The 23877-nt window shown below is 44.1% G+C and overlaps 1 protein-coding gene across 1 annotated transcript; it reads right to left on the bottom strand.

Moving 5' to 3' along the window:
• Positions 1 to 911: 911 nt before the first annotated feature.
• Positions 912 to 23653, bottom strand: LOC139565209 (stathmin-3-like). Its single transcript, XM_071385365.1, has 5 exons — positions 23462 to 23653; positions 5422 to 5517; positions 3918 to 4093; positions 3553 to 3744; positions 912 to 2882 (listed from the first exon to the last, which is right to left on the bottom strand). Exons 1-5 carry the CDS (start codon positions 23478 to 23480, stop codon positions 2823 to 2825), a joined length of 543 nt encoding a protein of 180 aa, XP_071241466.1. The 5' UTR covers positions 23481 to 23653; the 3' UTR covers positions 912 to 2822.
• Between the last annotated feature and the right edge of the window lie 224 nt (positions 23654 to 23877).

Here is a 23877-nt window from a genome sequence, read left to right as displayed (position 1 = left end):
TTTTTAAGCCTATAACTATGTGTGTGTGAGGTACTTTGTTTCAAAGTAGATTTGTTTTTCTTCTTGGCTTCTTGGCCGGTAGCGGGTGTGAATCGGACCGAAAGCCAGCTGGTGCAGGCGGGAGCAGGATGAAGAAACCGATCTGTGCAGATCTCTACTGTGCGCCATGACAGTGAAGCCTGTAACGTTAGAGCTGTTTATTACTGTGTCTGTGTGAAAAGCATGGAATTAGCTAGGGAAACTGACAGATCAATAACATTATATTGACATAGTTAGTAATACAACTCACACTGCACTGAAAAAACATCAGAATATCAATCTTCAATCATACTCTCTGTTCATCATATATGCATAGTCACTTTAACCATATCTACATGTACATACTACCTCAATCAGCCTGACTAACCGGTGTCTGTACGTAGCCTCACTACTTTTATAGCCTCGCTACTGTATATAGCCTGTCTTCTTACTGTTGTTTTATTTCTTTACCTACCTATTGTTCACCTAATACCTTTTTTAAACTATTGGTTAGAGCCTGTAAGTAAGCATTTCACTGTAAGGTCTACATGTTGTATTCAGCGCACGCGACAAATAAACTTTGATTTGATTCCGTGACTCCAAATTGACTTCGATATGATGGTTATTATATAAATATTTGCGCATAAAGGAGTTTTCGCCACCATTTCGCACATCATAAATGTTATTGAAACAAAAAGATACCACCTTGTCTAGTGTATTTTATTTTGTCGACATTTGGACATTACCGACAAATGTCATGTTTCCATCAGGCCTGTCATGACATTCATTATCCGAGATGGACTTTACTAGCATAAAAAGGCTGGATGGAAACTTGGTTTTTGTAAAAAATGTAATGTGTTAATTAATAAGAGTCACAAATGTAAATGACAAAATAAGGTATCACCAACTTTATTATAGTTCATCAGACTTTATATTCCAGCAACAACAGCCAGTTAACCTTTTATTAAAGGTGAGATATTGTTGAGTTATGCACACAGAGTCGCTGTATGCAATGAATCTAAGTTAAATGAATAGCCAACAGTGTTTGTGTATGTACTGTGTAAGCATGGTGGCCTGGTGGACTCATCTTAGACAAAGATAATAAAAACAGAAGTTGGCACGATGTCAAGGTTACTTAATACATGGCGACAACCAACCAAGTCAAGCACCAGCATGAAAGGACTGTGTCCTAGCAGAACCCCACTGAAGCTGAGCAGGATTATCCCAAACAACACTACTATAGGGAAACCAGGCATGAGGTTCCTACAAATGTAGGATCTAAAATTGAGCCAGTTTGCTACAGCAGGAAAATGATCCTGCAGCAACAGTAACTGTGAAGTATTATGTGGATTATAATGAATGGACATTTTTGTAGGGTTTGATACATTTTTCATTAGAGTAAATCAAGTCTTAAGTGGTAATTACAAACTTTAGAAGCCTTTTTAAACCTTAAATGCAATACAAGTTTGCATTTCCTGCTATGCAGGAACAGTCCTGCAACAGGATGACCAAATTAAGATACGGCATATGTAGGCCTATACGCTGCTAGAAGGGTAAGTGTATCTGGCAATACATTCAGTGCTGTGTCAGCATTTGATGCTCAAATAAACACTTTGCATATAATTTGCATTAAAACAATTCTGTCACATTGACTCTGTATCTCACTGCAAACAAACTACGGCACTCTGTAGTGGAGTCATCTTGTTACTAAATGTAGTCCCCTAAAGTGACAACAGTGAGTGAGTGACTCTCAGAAATAAACAGACTGTGTGGGAGATTTCAGTAGCTAGGAAATTAAACCTAAAAGAGACCGGAACCCACTCTTAAAGCAGTTTAAGTGTATGTATCGTAACCTTATTCATTTACTGACCTATACGGCAAAGTGAATACTGAACTTTATTGAACTGAAGCCTAAATGCGACTGTGCTCCATTTTATACAGTCACTTGATTGACGTTGCATGCTTGATTGAAGATGGCTGCACAAACTGACAATGGGTGTGACTATATATGATGAATGACCAGGTTATAGTGTTTGCCTATAGAGTGTGCTGAATATTGTATATTATCAGATACCTCTTTTACACATGGTCCAAGCAAGGGCAACACTTGAATCAATTAAGCTTGGCTCTGCTCCCCTGTTATACAGTACCTTATGCAATAGATGGAGGGATTGTGTAAAGACCTCAAGCTCATTTTTTCAAGAGAAAGACATTTTGGCAATATGTGTAACAGGTGCAGCATAATCATGACTTCCTATGAGAATTCAACGTAACTATTGAGCTATGTTTATGGATCAATTAGGGAAATTCCTCATTATGATCTAACAGTAGCTTCTTAGCTTCTTCTTACACACACAGAAGGCCCGACTTACTAAGCATTTGCACAAGTGCAACATTTTACTGGTTATTTTTCCAAACAGAACCAAACACATGACTTAAAACAAAATGTAAGAGAAGGAGTAGGTTTCCTAAGATAAAGAAGAAATGTTTCAATTGTTTTCATTTTGTTCCCTTGTATGAACTCACAGGTGCAGTCTTAAGAAAAGTGCAAATGTTTAGTAAATCTGACCCTTGACCTTGGGCCTTACTTCAGCTCTACCCATGCTCAATATCAATATTATTTTCAAAAAATAAATTGAGAGATGAGAAACAATCTGTGTAAATTGTTGTTGAATTATTAGCTTGTGAAACCAGTGTATATTGAACAATGCAAGAGACTTTCAGACATCGAGATTTAAAAAAAGTAGCATTTCTTCCAACCAAAACCAGACGAGAATCTCTTGACAAAACTGTAGAAAATATCTTCAACCAGAGAGGTCAGCTTGGAGTTCCTTGTTTCTACGGACCTCATCGGCATGGATTTCCTATGATAGAACAAAATGAAAGTTAGAAAAAAAATTGCAATACGATACCACAGTATAAGTTCATTTAGATATTCCCACTGTTCCCTGTATGTTGTAGCCTATTACACATACATTGACTTTGCTTTGTGTTATGATTAGCGGAGACAGTTTCTCTCTGCTTGTCATGTTATTCGATTGAGAGATAGCCTAGATATATGAGCACAGATAGATCGAACCATAACCTCGTAGAATTGTTCTTAAGAAGGACAAGACATGGTCCAAGACCTTCCTCTATTCTTCATGTTTCAACCTCAACTGCCATCCAACAAGAGTGAAAAAATCTGATTGTATCTGCACTTAGCAATGCTAAATTGTTGGCTTGCCAATGATGTTACAGAATGGAATCTAGTCACAGCCTGGCATTCAGGCTAATAAATTCATGCTATTGCATTTCATCCTGTTGTCACACAGGCTAGGTCATCCTCACTCTTCCAGTAGGTATTCACAATGCATATGTCTACGGCCTTGGTCCTCCTTGTTTTAACCATTACAGTAGCCCCCTAAAACCAAAGAGCACCTCCAACCCTGCCTTTGATACTCTACTCGCTACTCGGTACCCACATAACGCTCCACGTCTTTCATTTCTCTAGACTAGGCCATAGCTTCGAATGACAGTCAGTGGGCGATTTACCTTCTCACGGAGCCGCTGCTTTAGCGCATTCAGGTGGGCCTCGCGGTTCTCTTTGTTGACCTCCATCTTGTAGTTGAGTTTCTCCTCTGCCATCTTGCTGAAGTTGTTGTTCTCCTCCAGGGCCTTGAGGAGCACCTCTCGCTCATGCTCCCGCTTCTCAGCCAGCTGCTTCAGGAGCAGGGCTTCCTGAGACTGCAGAGAGAGAAGAGTGAGCGAGATGGTAAAGAGGGAGAAACAGAGAGAGGGGAGTGTGGAAGAGGGATAGATGATGAGAAAGATTGGGGAGAGTGAGAGGAAGCATGATTAGAATTGAGAGGTGAAAAAGATATTGCAGAGACCCATTCTCTGTCATGCTCTCTGTTTACCTTCCTCCTCTCCTCCGCAGCCTCTAGCCTCTTCTGGAGCTCCTCCAGGGAGAGGTCCTTCTTGGGGGGAGAGATCAGGGGCTGGGGCCTGTCAGGAGAGAGGTCAGCAGGGGCCTTCAGGATGACCTCGAAGGCCTGGCCGGATGCCCGCTTGTTTAGGGACTTCACCTCCATGTCTGTGGAGGACAACAGGTATTAGGGTAGTAAGGCTGTGCAGACAGACAGACAGACAGACAGACAGACAGACAGACAGACAGACAGACAGACAGACAGACAGACAGACAGACAGACAGACAGACAGACAGACAGACAGACAGACAGACAGACAGACAGAGAGGGGTAGATTGGACTGACAGAGAGGGGTAGGATGGATAGACAGACAGAAAGTGTGGCGGAAGAATCAGAATTAGTTAGGTAACATAGATAATTAAGATGTCTTATCTGCATAATATGCTTATATGATTGAACGGTTGAACTTTTGTTATTAGAATGTAACCCTTCGGACTCTGGTGTTGGCAGTTGCACTTCCTCCCTCAGCTGGGGCTCAGTCACCTGGGGCCCAGAGAGGGGAGAAGTCAGACTTGTCTATCACATGTCTCTGGTGCTATGCAGAATACCAGAAAGAGAAGAGGACAGGAGGGAACATTGTCTTCATATGCGAATGTGTCTTTACCTATTTTAAACCATGTGAAGGAATGGCGTGATTGATGGGGAACCAATTACTTGTCTCCACAATGTCTGTGCCCAGTCACTCCCTCCTTTGGCCTTGGGGGAGATAAGGTCTGAGACAAGATGTGTGAGGTAGTGTCTGGAACCATTGTATGTCATCTCTGATGTTGCACCTATCCTGGGATAGTGTATGACCTAGAGGCTCACTCCCCTCAGTGAGCTTGTCCAGGCGTATGGTCAAGAAGGGGTTTTACTTGAGATGGAGTTGACAATTGATTTATGCCATAGAATGAGTTGGTGTTTCAGTGTTATGAAGTACCAGGGACGAGATCAGAGCCTCGTCTTAGGGGCCAAACTCTGAACAATAGGAACAGTCTTCATAGCAAATGCTATCTGGCTGCGGGATACTCCTTTCTCATATATCAACTTTCACCTGGTGACCCATTCCATGCATCTGTTGTTTGTTATGTAGACTGAGAGGGCGTATCTTTGCTATAAAATATATTTGTATTCTTCGTATGTCAGAGCTACTCGACACAACGCTTGGGAGTGTTGAGCTGACCAGCCTCATTATTATAGAAGCAATTACTCCATGCTTTCCTTTTGACCTTGTCTCTCCTCATTATTGATTAGAATTTCTACAACAAAAGACAGACAAACAGAAAGATTGATAGACAGACAGAAAGGGGGATGTTGGACAGACAGAGAGAGAGAGACAGAGAGAGAGACAAAGAGCAAAGATGGGTGGATGGACAAACCATAGAATTACATTCTGAGTATAATTATATGATCTCTATGGGACACAGGCAAACGCATAGAGCTCTTCATCACTAACCTCCATATTGGTAGAGGCTGTTGGGATGTGGTTGTGAGTGGAAGCAGGAGCAGATCAGAGACAGCATGGACATCTCTTTGATCTTGTCCGAGTAGGCTGGAAAAGAGGGAGAGGAGAAGACAGAGTGAGAAAAGATATCCACAGTTATCCTTGAATCCACTTTTAAATTGGCATCTGGCATTTATTGTGAATGATGCAGTCATTTTGTATTCGCTAAACAGAGCTGATATCATTATCTGATTAGATAATGTATGCACGAAAGGTCTAATGCGAAAAGGTTGAATTCAGGTTGTATTGTATATTGCTCATAACAAATGACTGTATGACAGGATGTATGGCATGAATATTTTGGGAGGTTTAATCCCGTCGCCAGTAACATTGGGAGAATGATCAATTATTCATATGTAGACTTTTATCTCTGGTTTTCACTTCACCCACTCACTAGGACTGTGCAGTGTGTGTGTATGTGGTGGGTTACATGTCCATACTGTAGCTTATCCACGGGGACTGTACAGTGTGTGTGGCAGATAAGTGTGTGTCCGAGAGTGTGTTTGTGTTTGTGTATGTGTTAGGGTTCATGACCGGATTAAGCGCAGGGGCTTACCGGGGGTGAAGCCCCTGGGCCCAGGCCCATGGGGGGCCCAAGAGGCAGGAAAAAAATAAAAAAATACACTTTTTTTTATATACAGTATATATTAATATAAATACATTTATATTATTCTTCAATGTAGAAAATAGTAAAAAGTTTGGACACACCTACTCATTCAAGGGTTTTTCTTTATTTTGACTATTTTCTACATTGAAGAATAATAGTGAAGACATCAAAACTATGAAATAACACATATGGAATCATGTAGTAACCAAAAAAGTTTCAAACAAATGTGTTGTGACAAGGTAGGGGTGGTATACAGAAGACAGCCCTAATTGGTAAAAGACCAAGTCCATATTATAGCAAGAACAGTTCAGATAAACAAAGAGAAACGACAGTCCATCATTACTTTAAGACAGAAAATTCTTTCTTCAAGTGCAGTTGCAAAAACCATCAAGCACTTTGATGAATCTGGCTCTCATGAGGAACGTCAAAGGAAAGGAAGACCCAGAGTTACCTCTGCTGCAGAGGATAAGTTCTAGAGTTAAATCCTATCCTACCGATCCTCGACTTTGGCGATGTCATTTACAAAATAGCTTCCAATACTCCAATACAGAAAACTGGATGCAGTCTATCACAGTGCCATCCGTTTTGTCACCAAAGCCCCTTATACCACTGCGACCTGTATGCTCTAGTCGGCTGGCCCTCGCTACATATTCGTCGCCAGACCCACTGGCTCCAGGTCATCTATAAGTCTATGCTAGGTAAAGCTCCGCCTTATCTCAGCTCACTGGTCTTGATAACAACACGTGGTCACTGGTCATCCCCAAAGCCAACACCTCCTTTGGCCGCCTTTCCTTCCAGTTCTCTGCTGCTAATGACTGGAACGATTTGCAAAAATCGCTGAAGCTGGAGACTTATATTTCCCTCATTAACTTTAAACATCAGCTATCTGAGCAGCTAACCGATCGCTGCAGCTGTACATAGCCCACCCACCTACCTCATCCCCATATTGTTTTTTATCTACATTTCTGCTCTTTTGCACACCAGTATTTCTACTTGCATATCACCATCTGCTCATCTATCACTCCAGTGTTAATTTGCTAAATTGTAGTTACCTCGCTACTATGGCCTATTTATTGCCTTACCTCCTCACGCCATTTGCACACACTGTATATAGACTTTCTTTTTTTCTATTGTGTTATTGACTGTACGCTTGTTTATTCCATGTGTAACTCTGTGTTGTTGTTTGTGTCGCACTGCTTTGCTTTATCTTGGCCAGGTCGCAGTTTTAAATGAGAACTTGTTCTCAAATAGCTTACCTGGTTAAATAAAGGTGAAATAAAAATTTAAAAAAATAATTAAATGAACCTCAGATTTCAGCCCAAATAAATGCTTCACAGATTTCAAGTAACAGACTCATCTCAACATCAACTGTTCAGAGGACACTGCTGTGAATCAGGCCTTCATGGTCGAATTGAGGCAAGAAACCACTACTAAAGGACACCAAAAAGAAGAAGAGACTTGCTTGGGCCAAGAACCACGAGCAATGGACATTAGACTGGTGGTAATCTGTCCTTTAGTCTGATGAGTCCAAATTTGAGATTTCTGGTTCCAAACGCCATGTCTTTGTGAGACGCAGAGTAGGTGAACGGGTGATCTCCGCATGTGTGGTTACCACCGTGAAGCATGGAGGAACATCAGTGCCTGACCTCACTATTGCTCTTGAGGTTGAATGGAAGCAAATCCAGCAATTCTCCAACATCTAGTCATAGCAGCAAAGGGGTGACCAACTCCATATTAATGCCCATGATTTTGGAATGAGATGTTTGACGAGCAGGTGTCCACATACTTTTGGTCATGTAGTGTAGCAGTAGCGGAGATTCAGCACCATGGATTGTGCCGCGGTTCATCAAATTCCGGCAAATCTAACTAGTCAAGCCCGTGCACTCACTTGTGTTATTGTAACATCATGGAACAATGTTGCAAATGTCTATTTCCAAGAGCGCATTTGTGGACACAAGGTATCAGCCGTTTTGTTAACAGTGATTAGCTGCAGTTTGTATTATACGCCTGTGCCAGTGTCACGATGCTAGTTTGGAGATCTGTGAATGTGAGATGGAGATTTCCTTCAGTAAACTGCGTCGATTTGTCGCGTGTAGCCTACACATGATAGTCAGCAATGCAATTTATAGAAGTCATGCAAGTAAGTGATGTTTTGTATTGGAGACTTTAAGTTGAGTAGGCTAAATATAGTAGGGTTAGCGTTGTGATGACTGGTCTAATATATGAATGAAGCCAGAGAGTTGATATGTCCGGCTCATGCAGCAATTCCCACGTCCATATTTTTATTTTTGCATTAGTGTGGCATAAACATTTTATATTATTGGTCCACAGGATCCATCATTATTATTCTCAGGAAACAGGAAGGAGCATGGCTGATTTCAAGGTTTTACTGCTAACCTACAAAGCATTACATGGGCTTGCTCCTACCTATCTTTCCGATTTGGTCCTGCTGTACATACCTACACGTACGCTACGGTCACAGATGCAGGCCTCCTAATTGTCCCTAGAATTTCTAAGCAAACAGCTGGAGGCAGGGCTTTCTCCTATAGAGCTCCATGTTTATGGAATGGTTTGCCTACCCATGTGAGAGACGCAGACTCGGTCTCAAACTTTACGTTTTTACTGAAGACTCATCTCTTCAGTAGGTCATATGATTGAGTGTAGTCTGGCCTAGAAGTGTGAAGGTGAACGGAAAGGCTCTGGAGCAACGAACCGCCCTTGCTGTCTCTGCCTGGCCGGTTCCCCTCTCTCCACTGGGATTCTCTGCCTCTAACCCTATTACAGGGGCTGAGTCACTGGCTTATTGGTGCTCTTCCATGCCGTCCCTAGGAGGGGTGTGTCACATGAGTGGGTTGAGTCAATGACGTGGTCTTCCTGTCTGGCTTGGCAGGGCCAAACAGGCAGGATATAACCCCACCTACTTTGCCAAAGCACAGACCCCACACCACTAGAGGGATATCTTCAACCACCAACTCACCATCCTGAGACAAGGCCGAGTATAGCCCACAAAGATCTCCGCCACGGCACACGGCACCGCCTGTTTGGCCCTGTCCCCCTTTGGGTTGTGCCGTGGCGGAGATCTTTGTGGGCTATACTCGGCCTTGTCTCAGGGCGGCTATATATACAGGGGGTTCCGGCTATATATACAGGGGGTTCCGGTTAGTCAATACAGGGGGTTCCGGTTAGTCAATGTGTGGGGGCACCGGTTAGTCAAAGTGATTGAGGTAATATGTACATGTAGGTAGAGTTATTAAAGTGACTATGCATAGATAATAACAGAGAGTAGCAGCAGCGTAGAAGAGGGAGGGAGCAATGCAAATAGTCTGGGTAGCCATTTGATTAGATGTTCAGGAGTCTTATGGCTTGGGGATAAAAGCTGTTTAGAAGATTCTTGGACCTAGACTTGGCGCTCCGGTACCGCTTGCCATGCGGTAGCAGAGAGAACAGTCTATGACTAGGGTGGCTGGAGTCTTTGACCATTTTTAGGGCCTTCCTCTGACACAGCCTGGTATAGAGGTCCTGGATGGCAGGAAGCTTGGCCCTGGTGATGTACTGGGTTGTACGCACCGGGGCCTCTGTAGTGCCTTGTGGTCGGAGCCCGAGCAGATGCCATACCAGGCAGTGATGCAACCCGTCAGGATGCTCTCGATGGTGCAGCTGTAAAACATTTTGAGGATCTGAGGACCCATGCCAAATCTCTTCAGTCTCCTGAGGGGGAATTGGTTTTGTCATGCCCTCTTCACGACTGTCTTGGTGTGCTTGGACCATGTTAGTTTGTTGGTGATGTGGACGACAAGGAACTTGAAGCTCTCAACCTGCTCCACTTCAGCCCTGTCGATTAGAATTGGGGCGTGCTCAGTCCTCCTTTTCCTGTAGTCCACAATCATCTCCTTTGTCTTGATCACATTGAGGGAGAGGTTGTTGTCCTTGCACCACACGGTCAGGTCTCTGACCTCCTGTTACGCGGGGCGGTGCAGGTGAACCCAAATGCAGACTCAGACGAGGAGACAAGGATAGCTAACCAATGTATTTATTGAAAAGCGGGAGAGGAGATGGACTGCACGTCCAGGGGAATCTCGGGCAGGTAGTATGGAATCCGGACTAAGGCTGAGGCTGGGGGCAAGAAGATTAGGAACCGGGTAAGCAGGTCTGGAGCGGGATCCAATGAAGTAGTGTGTTAGGATTTGGGTACACTGATCCAAGATCTGTGACTACTGGAAATATCTACCCACCGCATGTTCATAAATTCTCCCAGACACCCAAGTTAATTTAATAGATACCGGTGTAATCAGACACTCGCAAACACCGGCACTGTTTCCCTGGCGACACAGTTTGTGGGTCAGACTGAGTGCAGACCCAACCCTCCCCTTCTCTCCACCCACTGCAGCAGGGCTACTCAATTGAGCAGCTCAGGGATGGAAGGTTAGTTCATTTGTGTGTGTGTGTGTGTGTGTGTTTGCATATGAGTGAGCACTATGTAAAATAATGGCCTGTGGGACGATTTTAGACAAAAGATTATACATTTAGATGTTGGCATGATGTCAAAGCGCCAACCAACTTAGTCAAGCACCACAATGAAGGGATTGTGTCCTAGCGTGCACGGTCTATGTGTAGTGAAATTAATGGCCTACAGTGTTTGTGTGTGTCTGTGGGTGTCAGTGAGTGTGCGTGCATGTGTTGCATGGAGTGAGAGAGACAGAGAGAGGGTGGGAGGGTAGCTTGTGTGTGTCTGTGTGAGTCGACTGCTCCTAAAAACAGATACAATCACTGTGTGTTGCCATGGTGATATCGCTTCTCTGCTTGGCAGAGAATAGGTCTTCTAAAATCAAATCAAATCAAATCAAATTTTATTAGTCACATACACATGGTTAGCAGATGTTAATGCGAGTGTAGCGAAATGCTTGTGCTTCTAGTTCCGACAATGCAGTAATAACCAACAGTAATCTAACCTAACAATTCCACACTACTACCTTACACACACACACAAGTGTAAGGGATAAAGAATATGTACATAAAGATATATGGATGAGTGGTGGTACAGAACGGCATGGCAGATGCAGTAGATGGTATAGAGTACGGTATATACATATGAGATGAGTACTGTAGGGTATGTAAACATAAAGTGGCATAGTTTAAAGTGGCTAGTGGTACATGTATTGCATAAAGATGGCAAGATGCAGTAGATGATATAGAGTACAGTATATATACATATGAGATGGGTAATGTAGGGTATGTAAACATTGTATTAAGTGGCATTGCTTAAAGTGGCTAGTGGTACATTTTTACATAATTTCCATCAATTCCCATTTTTAAAGTGGCTGGAGTTGAGTCAGTATGTTGGCAGCGGCCGCTAAATGTTAGTGGTGGCTGTTTAACAGTCTGATGGCCTTGAGATAGAAGCTGTTTTTCAGTCTCTCGGTCCCTGCTTTGATGCACCTGTACTGACCTCGCCTTCTGGATGATAGCGGGGTGAACAGGCAGTGGCTTGGGTGGTTGTTGTCCTTGATGATCTTTATGGCCTTCCTGTGACATCGGGTGGTGTAGGTGTCCTGGAGGGCAGGTAGTTTGCCCCTGGTGATGCGTTCTGCAGACCTCACTACCCTCTGGAGAGCCTTACGGTTGTGGGCGGAGCAGTTGCCGTACCAGGCGGTGATACAGCCCGACAGGATGCTCTCGATTGTGCATCTGTAGAAGTTTGTGAGTGCTTTTGGTGACAAGCCGAATTTCTTCAGCCTCCTGAGGTTGAAGAGGCGCTGCTGCGCCTTCTTCACAACGCTGTCTGTGTGGGTGGACCAGTTCAGTTTGTCCGTGATGTGTACACCGAGGAACTTAAAACTTTCCACCTTCTCCACTACTGACCCGTCGATGTGGATAGGGGGGTGCTCCCTCTGCTGTTTCCTGAAGTCCACAATCATCTCCTTTGTTTTGTTGACGTTGAGTATGAGGTTATTTTCCTGACACCACACTCCGAGGGCCCTCACCTCCTCCCTGTAGGCCGTCTCGTCGTTGTTGGTGATCAAGCCTACCACTGTAGTGTCATCCGCAAACTTGATGATTGAGTTGGAGGCGTGCATGGCCACGCAGTCGTGGGTGAACAGGGAGTACAGGAGAGGGCTCAGAACGCACCCTTGTGGGGCCCCAGTGTTGAGGATCAGCGGGGTGGAGATGTTGTTACCTACCCTCACCACCTGGGGGCGGCCCGTCAGGAAGTCCAGGACCCAGTTGCACAGGGCGGGGTCGAGACCCAGGGTCTCGAGCTTGATGACGAGTTTGGAGGGTACTATGGTGTTAAATGCTGAGCTGTAATCGATGAACAGCATTCTCACATGGGTATTCCTCTTGTCCAGATGGGTTAGGGCAGTGTGCAGTGTGGTTGCGATTGCGTCGTCTGTGGACCTATTGGGTCGGTAAGCAAATTGGAGTGGGTCTAGGGTGTCCGGTAGGGTGGAGGTGATATGGTCCTTGACTAGTCTCTCAAAGCACTTCATGATGACGGAAGTGAGTGCTACGGGGCGGTAGTCGTTTAGCTCAGTTACCTTAGCTTTCTTGGGAACAGGAACAATGGTGGCCCTCTTGAAGCATGTGGGAACAGCAGACTGGGATAAGGATTGATTGAATATGTCCGTAAACACACCAGCCAGCTGGTCTGCGCATGCTCTGAGGACGCGGCTGGGAATGCCGTCTGGGCCTGCAGCCTTGCGAGGGTTAACACGTTTAAATGTTTTACTCACCTCGGCTGCAGTGAAGGAGAGCCCGCAGGTTTTGGTAGGGGGCCGTGTCAGTGGCACTGTATTGTCCTCAAAGCGGGCAAAAAAGTTGTTTAGCCTGTCTGGGAGCAAGACATCCTGGTCCTCGACGGGGCTGGTTTTCTTTTTGTAATCCGTGATTGACTGTAGACCCTGCCACATACCTCTTGTGTCTGAGCTGTTGAATTTCGACTCGATTTTGTCTCTGTACTGAGACTTGGCCTGTTTGATTGCCTTGCGGAGAGAATAGCTACACTGTTTGTATTCGGTCATGCTTCCGGTCACCTTGCCCTGGTTAAAAGCAGTGGTTCGCGCTTTCAGTTTCACGCGAATGCTGCCGTCAATCCACGGTTTCTGGTTTGGGAATGTTTTTATCGTTGCTGTGGGTACGACATCGTCAATGCACTTCCTAATGAACTCGCTCACCGAATCAGCATATTCGTCAATATTGTTGTTGGACGCGATGCGGAACATATTCCAATCTGCGTGATCGAAGCAGTCTTGAAGCGTGGATTCAGATTGGTCGGACCAGCGTTGAACAGACCTGAGCGCGGGAGCTTGTTGTTTGAGTTTTTGTTTGTAGGCTGGAATCAACAAAATGGAGTCGTGGTCAGCTTTTCCGAAAGGGGGGCGGGGGAGGGCCTTATAAGCGTCGCGGAAATTAGTGTAACAATGGTCTAGTGTTTTTCCAGCCCTGGTAGCACAATCGATATGCTGATAGAATTTAGGGAGTTTTGTTTTTAGATTAGCCTTGTTAAAATCCCCAGCTACGATGAATGCAGCCTCAGGGTGTGTGGTTTCCAGTTTACAAAGAGTCAGATAAAGTTCGTTCAGGGCCAAAAGTCAGCTAGAGCCAGGGAGCCATGTCTGAAACAGCAGTCATAACCAGAATAACCAGAACACCCTAAGGCTATGTTCTACAGTGGAAAGAAAAAGTATGTGAACCCTTTGCAATTACCTGGATTTCTGCATAAATTAGTCAGAAATGTTGATCTGATCTTCATCTTAATCACAACAATAGATGAACACAGTGTGCTTAAACTAATAACACACAAAATATTGTATTTTTCTTGTCTAAATTGAATATATCACTTAAACATTCCCAGTGTAGGTTGGAAAAAGTATGTGAACCCCAAGGCTAATGCCTTTTTCCAAAAGCTAATTGGAGTCAGGGGTCAGCTAACCTGGAGTCCAGTCAATGAGACATGTTAGGTTCTTATTTTACAGAGTAAATAACTCACAGACACTAGAGAAGTTTAACCAAGTTGAATTCTTCCCAAAGGGTCGTAACAGCTGCAATTCAGACAAAGAAAAGGGCTTCCCCCGTGGTGGTAAGTCTCCTCCTTATATCTAAACATTGCATCCTTCTGGCTAAGCAGGGAACTAAGTGATATGAGCCTTCAACGGTTTCTCCCCTTATCAGTACTGTCACATGTCTTTAATATTGTAACGACCCGGTATTGTGTTCTGTGTTTGTGGGTGTGTTATGGTTCTCATGGCTACTAGCAGGGGTTAAATATGTCAGGACAGATGGAAAGGTTGGGGGGGTATGATGGGTAATCCCGCGGGATTTGGAAATGCATAAATAGGGATTACTGTATCATCTTTCTTTCTTTTCTGTTCGGGGCCTTGATCTGTTCCTATGAGAGTGACCCTTAACTCGACAGGGTAACATTGTGTATGTTCGGCATTTAGCGGCGTGGGCTGTGGCCGGAACAATAGCCCAGTTTAGGAATAAACCTGTGTTCTGACCTGCACACCTAGAGTCCGTCTCTTTTCCCTTTATGACCCAGCCGGGTCATTACAATATCTCAATGTTCCAAGTTTCCCCCGAATGCAACAGACAAGATTGGAGATCTTGGTTAGAGCTGCCTTGCCCTATAAAAAAAACACACACAAAATTTGAGTTTACTATTCACAAGAAGCATTGCCTGATGTGAACCATGCCTCGAACGAAAGAGATCTCAGAAGACCTAAGATTAAGAAATATTGACTTGCTTTAAGCTGGAAAGGGTTACAAAAGTATCTCTAAAAGTCTTGATGTTCATCAGTCCACAGTAAGACAAATTGTCTATAAATGGAGAAAGTTCAGCACTGTTGCTACTCTCCCTAGGAGTGGCCGTCCTGCAAAGATGACTGCAAGTGCACAGTGCAGAATGCTCAATGAGGTTAAGAAGAATCCTAGAGTGTCAGCTAAAGACTTACATAAATCTCTAGAACATGCTAACATCTCTGTTGACGAGTCCACGATATGTTAAACACTAAACAAGAATGGTGTTCATGGGAGGACACCACGGAAGAAGCCACTGTTGTTCAAAAAAAACATTGCTGCACGTCTGAAGTTTGCTAAAGAGCACCTGGATGCTCCACAGCGCTTCTGGCAAAATATTCTGTGGACAGATTCAACTAAAGTTGAGTTGTTTGGAAGGAACACACAATACTATGTGTGATTTAAAAAATGCACAGCACACCAACATCAACATCTCTTCCCAACTGTAAAGTATGGTGGAGGGAGCATCATGGTTTGGGGCTGCTTTGCTGCCTCAGGGTTTGGACAGCTTGCTATCATTGACGGAAACATGAATTCCCAAGTTTATCAAGACATTTTGCAGGAGATTGTAAGGCTATCTGTCTGCCAATTGAAGCTCAGCAGAAGTTGGGGGATGCAACAGGACAACGACCCAAAAAACAAAAGTAAATCAACAACAGAATGGTTTCAACAGAAGAAAATGCGCCTTCTGGTGTGGCCCTGTCAGAGTCCTGACCTCAACCTGATTTAAAATGCTGTGGCATGACCTCGAGAGAGGTTCACACCAGACATCCTAAGAATATTGTTGAACTGAAACAGTTTTGTAAAGATTAATCAAATCAAAGTGTATTTGTCACGAATACAACAGGTGTAGACCTTAGAGTGAAATGCTTACTTACAGGCTCTAACCAACAGTGCAAAAAAAGGTATTAGGTGAGCAATAGGTAAGTAAAGAAATAAAAACAACAGTAAAAAGACAGTGAAAAATAACAGTAGCGATGCTATAACAGTAGTGAGGCTTTATAAAGGCACCGGTTAGTCGGGCTGATTGAGGTAGTATGTACATGTAGATATGTTTATAGTGACTGCATATATGATAAACATAGAGTAGTAGTAGCATAAAAGAGGGGTTGGCGGGTGGTGGGTGGCGGGAAACAATGCAGATAGCCCGGTTAGCCAATGTGCGGGGGCACTGGTTTGTCGGGCCAATTTAGGTAGTATGTACATGAATGTATAGGTAAAGTGACTATGCATATATGATAAACAGAGAGTAGCAGCAGCGTAAAAGAGGGGTTTGGGGGGGCACACAATGCAAATAGTCCGGGTAGCCATTTGATTACCTGTTCAGGAGTCTTATGGCTTGGGGGTAAAAACTGTTGAGAAGCCTTTTTGTCCTAGACTTGGCACTCCGGTACCGCTTGAAATGCGGTAGTATAGAGAACAGTCTATGACTGGGGTGGCTGGGGTCTTTGACAATTTTTAGGGCCTTCCTCTGACACCGCCTGGTGTAGAGGTCCTGACATTTAATCCGAGTAAAAATTCCCTGTCTTAGGTCAGTTAGGATCACCACTTTATTTTAAGAATGTGAAATGTCAGAATAATAGTAGAGAGAATGATTTATTTCAGCTTTTATTTCTTTCATCACATTCCCAGTGTGTCAGAAGTTTACATACACTCAATTAGTATTTGGTAGTATTGCCTTTAAATTGGTTAACTTGGGTCAAATGTTTGGGGTAGCCTTTCACAAGCTTCCCACAATAAGTGGGGTGAATTTTGTCCCATTCGTCTTGACAGACCTGGTATAACTGAGTGAGGTTTGTAGGCCTCCTTGCTCGCACATGCCTTTTCAGTTCTGCCAACACATTTTCTATAGGATTGAGGTCAGGGCTTTGTGATGGCCACTCCAATACCTTGACTTTGTTGTCCTTAAACCATTTTGCCACAACTTTGGAAGTATGCTTGGGGTCATTGTCCATTTGGAAGACCCATTTGCGAACAAGCTTTAACTTCCTGACTGATGTCTTGAGATGTTGCTTCAATATACAGTATCCACATAATTTTCCTCCCTCATGATGCCATCTATTTTGTGAAGTGCACCAGTCCCTCCTGCAGCAAAGCACCCCCACAACATGATGCTGCCACCCCCGTGCTTCACGGTTGGGATGGTGTTCTTCGGCTTGCAATCCTCTCCCTTTTTCCTCCAAACATAACGATGGTCATTATGGCCAAACAGTTCTGTTTTTGTTTCATCAGACCAGAGGACATTTCTCTAAAAAGTAAAATCTTTGTCCTCATGTGCAGTTGCAAACCGTAGTCTGGCTTTTTTATGGCGGTTTTGGAGCAGTGGCTTCTTCCTTGCTGAGCGGCCTTTCAGGTTATGTTTACATAGGACTAGTTTTACTGTGGATATAGATACTTTTGTACCTGTTTCCTCCAGCATCTTCACAAGGTCCTTTGCTGTTGTTCTGGGATTGATTTGCACTTTTCGCACCAAAGTACGTTCATCTCTAGGAGACAGAACAGCTTCTAAAGCCATGACATAATTTTCTGTAATTTTCCAAGCTGTTTAAAGTCACAGTCAAGTTAATGTATGTAAACTTCTGACCCACTGGAATTGTGATACAGTTAATTATAAGTGAAATAATCTGTCTGTAAACAATTGTTGGAAAAATTACTTGTGTCATGCACAAAGTTAATGTCCTAACCGACTTCCCAAAACTATAGTTTGTTAACAAGAAATTTTTGGAGTGGTTAAAAAACTAGTTTTAATGACTCCAACCTGAGTGTATGTAAACTTCTGACTTCAATTGTATATATACAAGGGGTTCCGGTTAGTCAATGTGTGGGGGCAACGGTTAATCAAGGTAATTAAGGTAATATGTACATGTAGGTAGAATAATTAAAGTACCTATGCATAGATAATAACAGAGAGTAGCAGCAGCGTAGAAGAGGAAGGGGGGCAATGCAAATAGTCTGGGTAGCCATTTGATTAGATGTTCTGGAGTCTTATGACTTGGGGTAAAAGCTGTTTAGAAGGCTCTTGGACCTATACTTGAAGCTCCGGCACCTCTTGCCGTGTGGTAGCAGAGAGAACAGTCTATGACTAGTGTGGCTGGAGTCTTTTTAGGGCCTTTGACAATGGCTGTTATAGAGGTCCTGGATGGCAGGAAGCTTGGCCCCGGTGATGTACTGGGCTGTACGCACCACCCTCTGTAGTGCCTTGCGGTCGGAGCCCGAGCAGTTGCCATACCAGGCAGTGATGCTACCAGTCAGGATGCTCTCGATGGTGCAGCTGTAGAACCTTTTGAGGATCTGAGGACCCATGCCAAATCTCTTCAGTCTCCTGAGGGGGAATTGGTTTTGCCCTCTTCACGACTGTCTTGGTGTGCTTGGACCATGTTAGTTTGTTGGTGATGTGGACGACAAGGAACTTGAAGCTCGCAACCTGCTCCACTACAGCCCTGTCGATGAGAATTGGGGCGTGCTCAGTCCTCCTTTTCCTGTAGTCCACAATCATCTCCTTTGTCTTGATCACATTGAGGGAGAGGTTGTTGTCCTTGCACCACACGGTCAGGTCTCTGACCTCCTGTTACGCGGGGCAGTGCAGGTGAACCCAAATGCAGACTCAGACGAGGACACAAGAATAGGTAACCAATGTATTTATTGAAAGGCGGAAGAGGAGATGGGGTGCAGTCCAGGGGAATCTCGGGCGGGTGGTATGGAATCCGGACTTAGGCTGAGGCTGGGGTTAAGGAGATTAGGAACCGGGTAAGCAGGTCTGGAGCGGAATCCAATTAAGCAGTAGAGCGGGTATCCAGGGCAGAGAAGCAGGACTGAGGAGACGAGGTTCTGGAGACAGGTACCAGAGTTAGAGCAGACGGGACTGTAGCAGAGAGAAAAAGCAGCGTGAGGCTTGTGAAAACAGGCACAACAGGATAACTAAATCTTTGCAGGAACAAACAGCTAGAAATGCAGACTGACTGAGTAGAGGCTGCTATCTGGTAGCGTGGAAGTGGCAGGACTGAGTATTTGTAGAGTTCTTGATTATGGAACAGGTTGCAGCTGGTGGGAATCTGCTCTGCTTACAACACACCTGTCTCCACTCACACAATCACATATACACACAGGGAGAGAAGGAGAGAAAGAGAGCACTGGGGGGGTGGTGGCAGGTTAGGGTGGTCCAGGATGAGAAGTGGAGGGCGTGGCAGGAGCAGATGTAACACCTCCTCCCTATAGGCTGTCCCCTCGTTGTTGGTGAACCTCCTCCCTATAGGCTGTCTCGTCGTTGTTGGTGATCAGGCCTGGCACTGTTGTGTCATCTGCAAACTTAATAATGGTGTTGGAGTCGTGCCTGGCCGTGCAGTCATGAGTGAACAGGGAGTACAGGAGCGGACTGAGTACGCACCCCTGAGGGGCCCCCATGTTGAGGATCAGTGTGGCGGATGTGTTGTTACCTACCATTACCGCCTGGGGGTGCCCTGTATGGAGTCAAGGATCCAGTTGCAGAAGGAGGTGTTTAGTCCCAGGGTCCTTAGCTTAGTGATGAGCTTTGAGGGCACTGTGTTGAACGCTGAGTTGTAGTCAATGATTAGCATTCTCACATAGGTGTTCCTTTTTTCCAGGTGTGAAAGGGCAGTGTGGAGTGCAATAGAGATTGCATCATCTGTGGATCTGTTAGTGCGGTATGCAAATTGGAGTGGGTCTAGGGTTTCAGGGATAATGGTGTTGATGTGAGCCATGACCAGCCTTTCAAAGCACTTCATGGCTACAGACATGAGTGCTACGGGTCAGTAGTCATTTAGGCAGGTTACCTTAGTGTTCTTGGGCACAGGGACTATGGTGGTCTGCTTGAAACATGTTGGTATTACAGACTCAGACAGGGAGAGGTTAAAAATGTCAGTGAAGACACTTCCTAGTTGGTCAGCGAGTGCTCGGAGTACTCGTCCTGGTAATCAGTCCTGTTGTTTAAAGGTCTTACTCACATCAGCTGAGGAGAGCGTGATCACACAGTCGTCCGGAACAGCTGATGCTCTCATGCATGTTTCAGTATTACTTGCCTCGAAGCGAGCATAGAAGTTATTTAGCTTGTCTGGTAGGCTCATGTCACTAGGCAGCTCTCGGCTGTGCTTCCCTTTGTAGTCTGTAATAGTTTGCAAGCCCTGCCACATCCGACGAGCGTCGGAGCCGGTGTAGTAGGATTCGATCTTAGTCCTGTATTGATGCTTTGCCTGTTTGATGGTTCGTCAGAGGGCATAGCGGTATTTCTTATAAGCTTCCGGATTAGAGTCCCGTTCCTTGAAATTGGCAGCTCTACCCTTTAGCTCAGTGCGGATGTTGCCTATAATCCATGGCTTCTGGTTGGGGTATGTATGTACAGTCACTGTGGGGACGACTTCATCGATGCACTTATTGATGAAGCCAATGACTGATGTGGTAAACTCCTCAATGCCATCGGAAGAATCCCGGAACATATTCCAGTCTGTGCTAGCAAAACAATCCTGTAGTTTAGCATCTGCTTCATCTGACCACTTTTTTATTGACCGAGTCACTGGTGCTTCCTGCTTTAATTTTTGCTTGTAAGTAGGATAGAATTATGGTCAGATTTGCCAAATGGAGGGCGAGTGAGAGCTTTTTATGCGTCTCTGTGTGTGGAGTAAAGGTGGTCCAGAGTTTTTTCTCTCTGGTTGCACATTTAACATGCTGATAGAAATTTGGGTAGACGGATTTAAGCTTCCCTGCATTAACGTCCCCGGCCACTAGGAGCGCCGCCTCTGGGTAAGCGGTTTCCTGTCTGCTTATGGTGTAATACAGCTCATTGAGTGCGGTCTTAGTGCCAGCATCAGTCTGTGGTGGTATGTAGACAGCTACGAAAAATACAGGTGAAACCTCTCTAGGTAGATAGTGTGGTCTACAGCTTATCATGAGTTCCTCTACCTCAGGCTTGCAAAACCTTGAGACTTCCTTAGATATCGTGCACCAGCTGTTGCTTACAAATATACATAGACCTTCACGCCTTGTCTTACCAGAAGCTGCTGTTCTATCCTGCCGATAGAGGGTATAAACCCGCTGTATGTTATTCATGTCGTCATTCAGCCACGACTCGGTGAAACATAAGATATTACATGATACTATGCCAACAAATGCCAACAATGACCAGTGAGCCATTGTACTCATGCATAAAAACAAATAAGGAAAGAAAAGCATTGTAGGTTTGAAATTTGTAAGGAAAAATTATTGTTATCGATCAATAATGACAAACCTCCTGGCAATGACAACTTAGATGGAAAGCTACTAAGGATGGTAGCTGATTCTACAGCCACTCCTATCTGCATATCGTTAACCTGAGCCTAGAGGAATGTCTTTCTCCTCAGGCCTGGAGGGAAGCCAAAGTCATTCCGCTACCCAAGAGTGGTAACGCTGTCACGTTCCTGACCTGTTTTCCTTGTTTTTGTATTTGTTTAGTATGGTCAGGGCGTGAGCTGGGGTGGGCATTCTATGTTATGTGTTTCTATGTTTAGGTTCACTGTCTATTAGCCTGATATGGTTCTCAATCAGGGACAGGTGTTTTACGTTTCCTCTGATTGAGAACCATATTAAGGTAGGTTGTTCACACTGTTTGTTTGTGGGTGATTGTTCCTGTGTCTGTGTATGTCGCACCACACGGGACTGTTTCGTTTTCGTTCATGTATGTGTTCGTTCCTGTTAGTGCGTTATGTTCTCTAGTTCAGGTTTGTTCACATCGTTTATTGTATTGTAGTTATCAAGTGTTCTTCGTGTTCGTCTTGTTTAAAATAAATCTATCATGTATTCATCACCCGCTGCATGTTGGTCCGATCCTTGCTCCTCCTCGTCTGAGGAGGAGAACGACTTAGACGAACGTTACAAACGCGGCCTTTACTGGTTCTAACAGTAGAGCTTTTAGCTTGCTGCCAGCTCTTAGCGAACCGTTGGAAAAAAATGTGTTTGACCAAATACAATGCTATTTCTCTGTAAACAAATTAACAATAGATGTTCAACATTCTTGTAGAGAAGGGCGCTCAACATGTACTGCACTGACACAAATGACTGATGCTTGGTTGAAAGAAGAGTGTGTGAGCTGTAATGTTAGATTTCAGTGCAGCCTTTGATATTATTGACCATAGCATGTTGTTGAGAACTTATGTGTTATGGCTTTTGAACCTTTGCCATATTGTGGATTCAGAGCTATCTATCTAATAGAACTGAGAGGATTTTCTTTAATGGAAGCTTCTCTAATGTCAAACATGTTAAGTGTGGTGTACCGCACTTAAAAATACATTTACCATGGGGTTAGATAAAAGATCACTGATGTGAACGCCATATAGGGGGGGGTTTAAGATTGGATTAGCTCATCCCTACTGAAGATCAGCTCTTCAAAGAGATCTACAGTTCACTTCCACGAACGAAAGAATTGACTGACAGGATCATCTTATGTATGCTACTGATTCTTTACACATTATTTTGACACTGCAGTAACTGTAGAGTTGGTTGCAGCGCTTAGCTTTTGATATGACACAACAGGCTGATAATCTACAGCGCCATAACATGTTGAATACTTATCCCATGCTGCATATATATACTCCAACAGTGATACCTACGCTAAGAACAGTTAGTCTTTGATTGAAACGTGGTGAAATGAGTATTGATGTTCATCACAAACTACCTGCCTTTTTAGCTGGTTGCGTGGCTGATGATGCTGACAGATACTATGATGATCTCTGAACTGTTCTAGAATCAAAGAAGCAGGCCTAAAGGGTGGAGCTGTTATACTGTGCTGTATCAGGTTTTATTGATTCATATTGTGATACATTCTATATAATATAGTGTATCAAATACTGTAATGTATCATAGGTTTGTCAGAGGTTTAAACCCTTGGTGATTAATATAGAATAAACTGTATGGGACCTATAGCTTCCCGCATTGCAATCCCAATGTGCCCAAGCCCTTTTATATTGCTTCAGATCTGCATCATCAAGCGGCCATTTTATCAGCAGTCACACCTTGGTTGTGCCACAAAATGCACCCTATTCTCTATATCGTGCACTTCTTGCGACTAGAGCCCTATGGGCCCTGGTCAAAGATAGGTCATTATATAGGGAATAATGTGCCATTTAAGATCGCAGCTTTTGGCACGACTGAGGAAAATCCCTGAGATCTCCAATCAGCAATGGAAATGATCTGATTGCATGAAGTAATCCAGTTCTTTAGGAACATGATACACAGCATGGTTGGTCATTTTAGACGGACATAAAAAATGCACCCCTCAGTTTGTACATATGACCTTTATAAGCATTCAAATGAAACAAATGCGATTCCTAGATCCTCTTCCATTCATAAATGGACAAATTCGATGTGGCCAGACATTAGGTCAAATAAATGATTCTCTCAGAGATCTATTTACATGTAAAATAAACCACCTATATGAGCAATACATCTCAGTTCATACCAAAATACTCCCAACCCAGCAACGCATCTTCAATAACATCTAGATATTCTGTCTAAAATCATGCAACAGAAGGATTTAATCTGATAAATACATGTCCACCCCCATTTTATAACAGATAGTTGGTAACAAAATGTTGGATGTCTTACCTGATACGGTGCTGGCCATGGTTGCTGGAGGTGGAGGCGAGAGTAGGATGCTGCCGGATGGAGGAGAGGCAAGGATGTGAGAGAGGAGGAGGAGAGAGATGGCTCTGTGTGTATATCTGTCTCCAAGTGGTGCAATGCACAAGCCTCTCTGCGGTGTTGCGTGGACAATGACCAGCCGGCTCGACTCGATAGGGGCTGCTGCAACCTGCCAGAGACAAGGAGAGGGGGAGGGGTGGAGGGGAGAGAGAGGCCTATGCACACACACACACACATCTCTCTCTTTCACATACACACAGGCAGGCACGCATACTACAGTACCTCTCGCTAAAGCACTAAATAGGTAGCTTTAATATGTTTTATTCTTAAAATGTAACATTATATAGAACATCTTAGGATCTGATGTGCATCCTCAAAAG

The sequence above is a fragment of the Salvelinus alpinus genome, chromosome 2 (genome assembly GCF_045679555.1).
Source record: "Salvelinus alpinus chromosome 2, SLU_Salpinus.1, whole genome shotgun sequence".
Taxonomy (NCBI): domain Eukaryota; kingdom Metazoa; phylum Chordata; class Actinopteri; order Salmoniformes; family Salmonidae; genus Salvelinus; species Salvelinus alpinus.
This window is presented reverse-complemented; position numbering and strand designations above follow the sequence as displayed.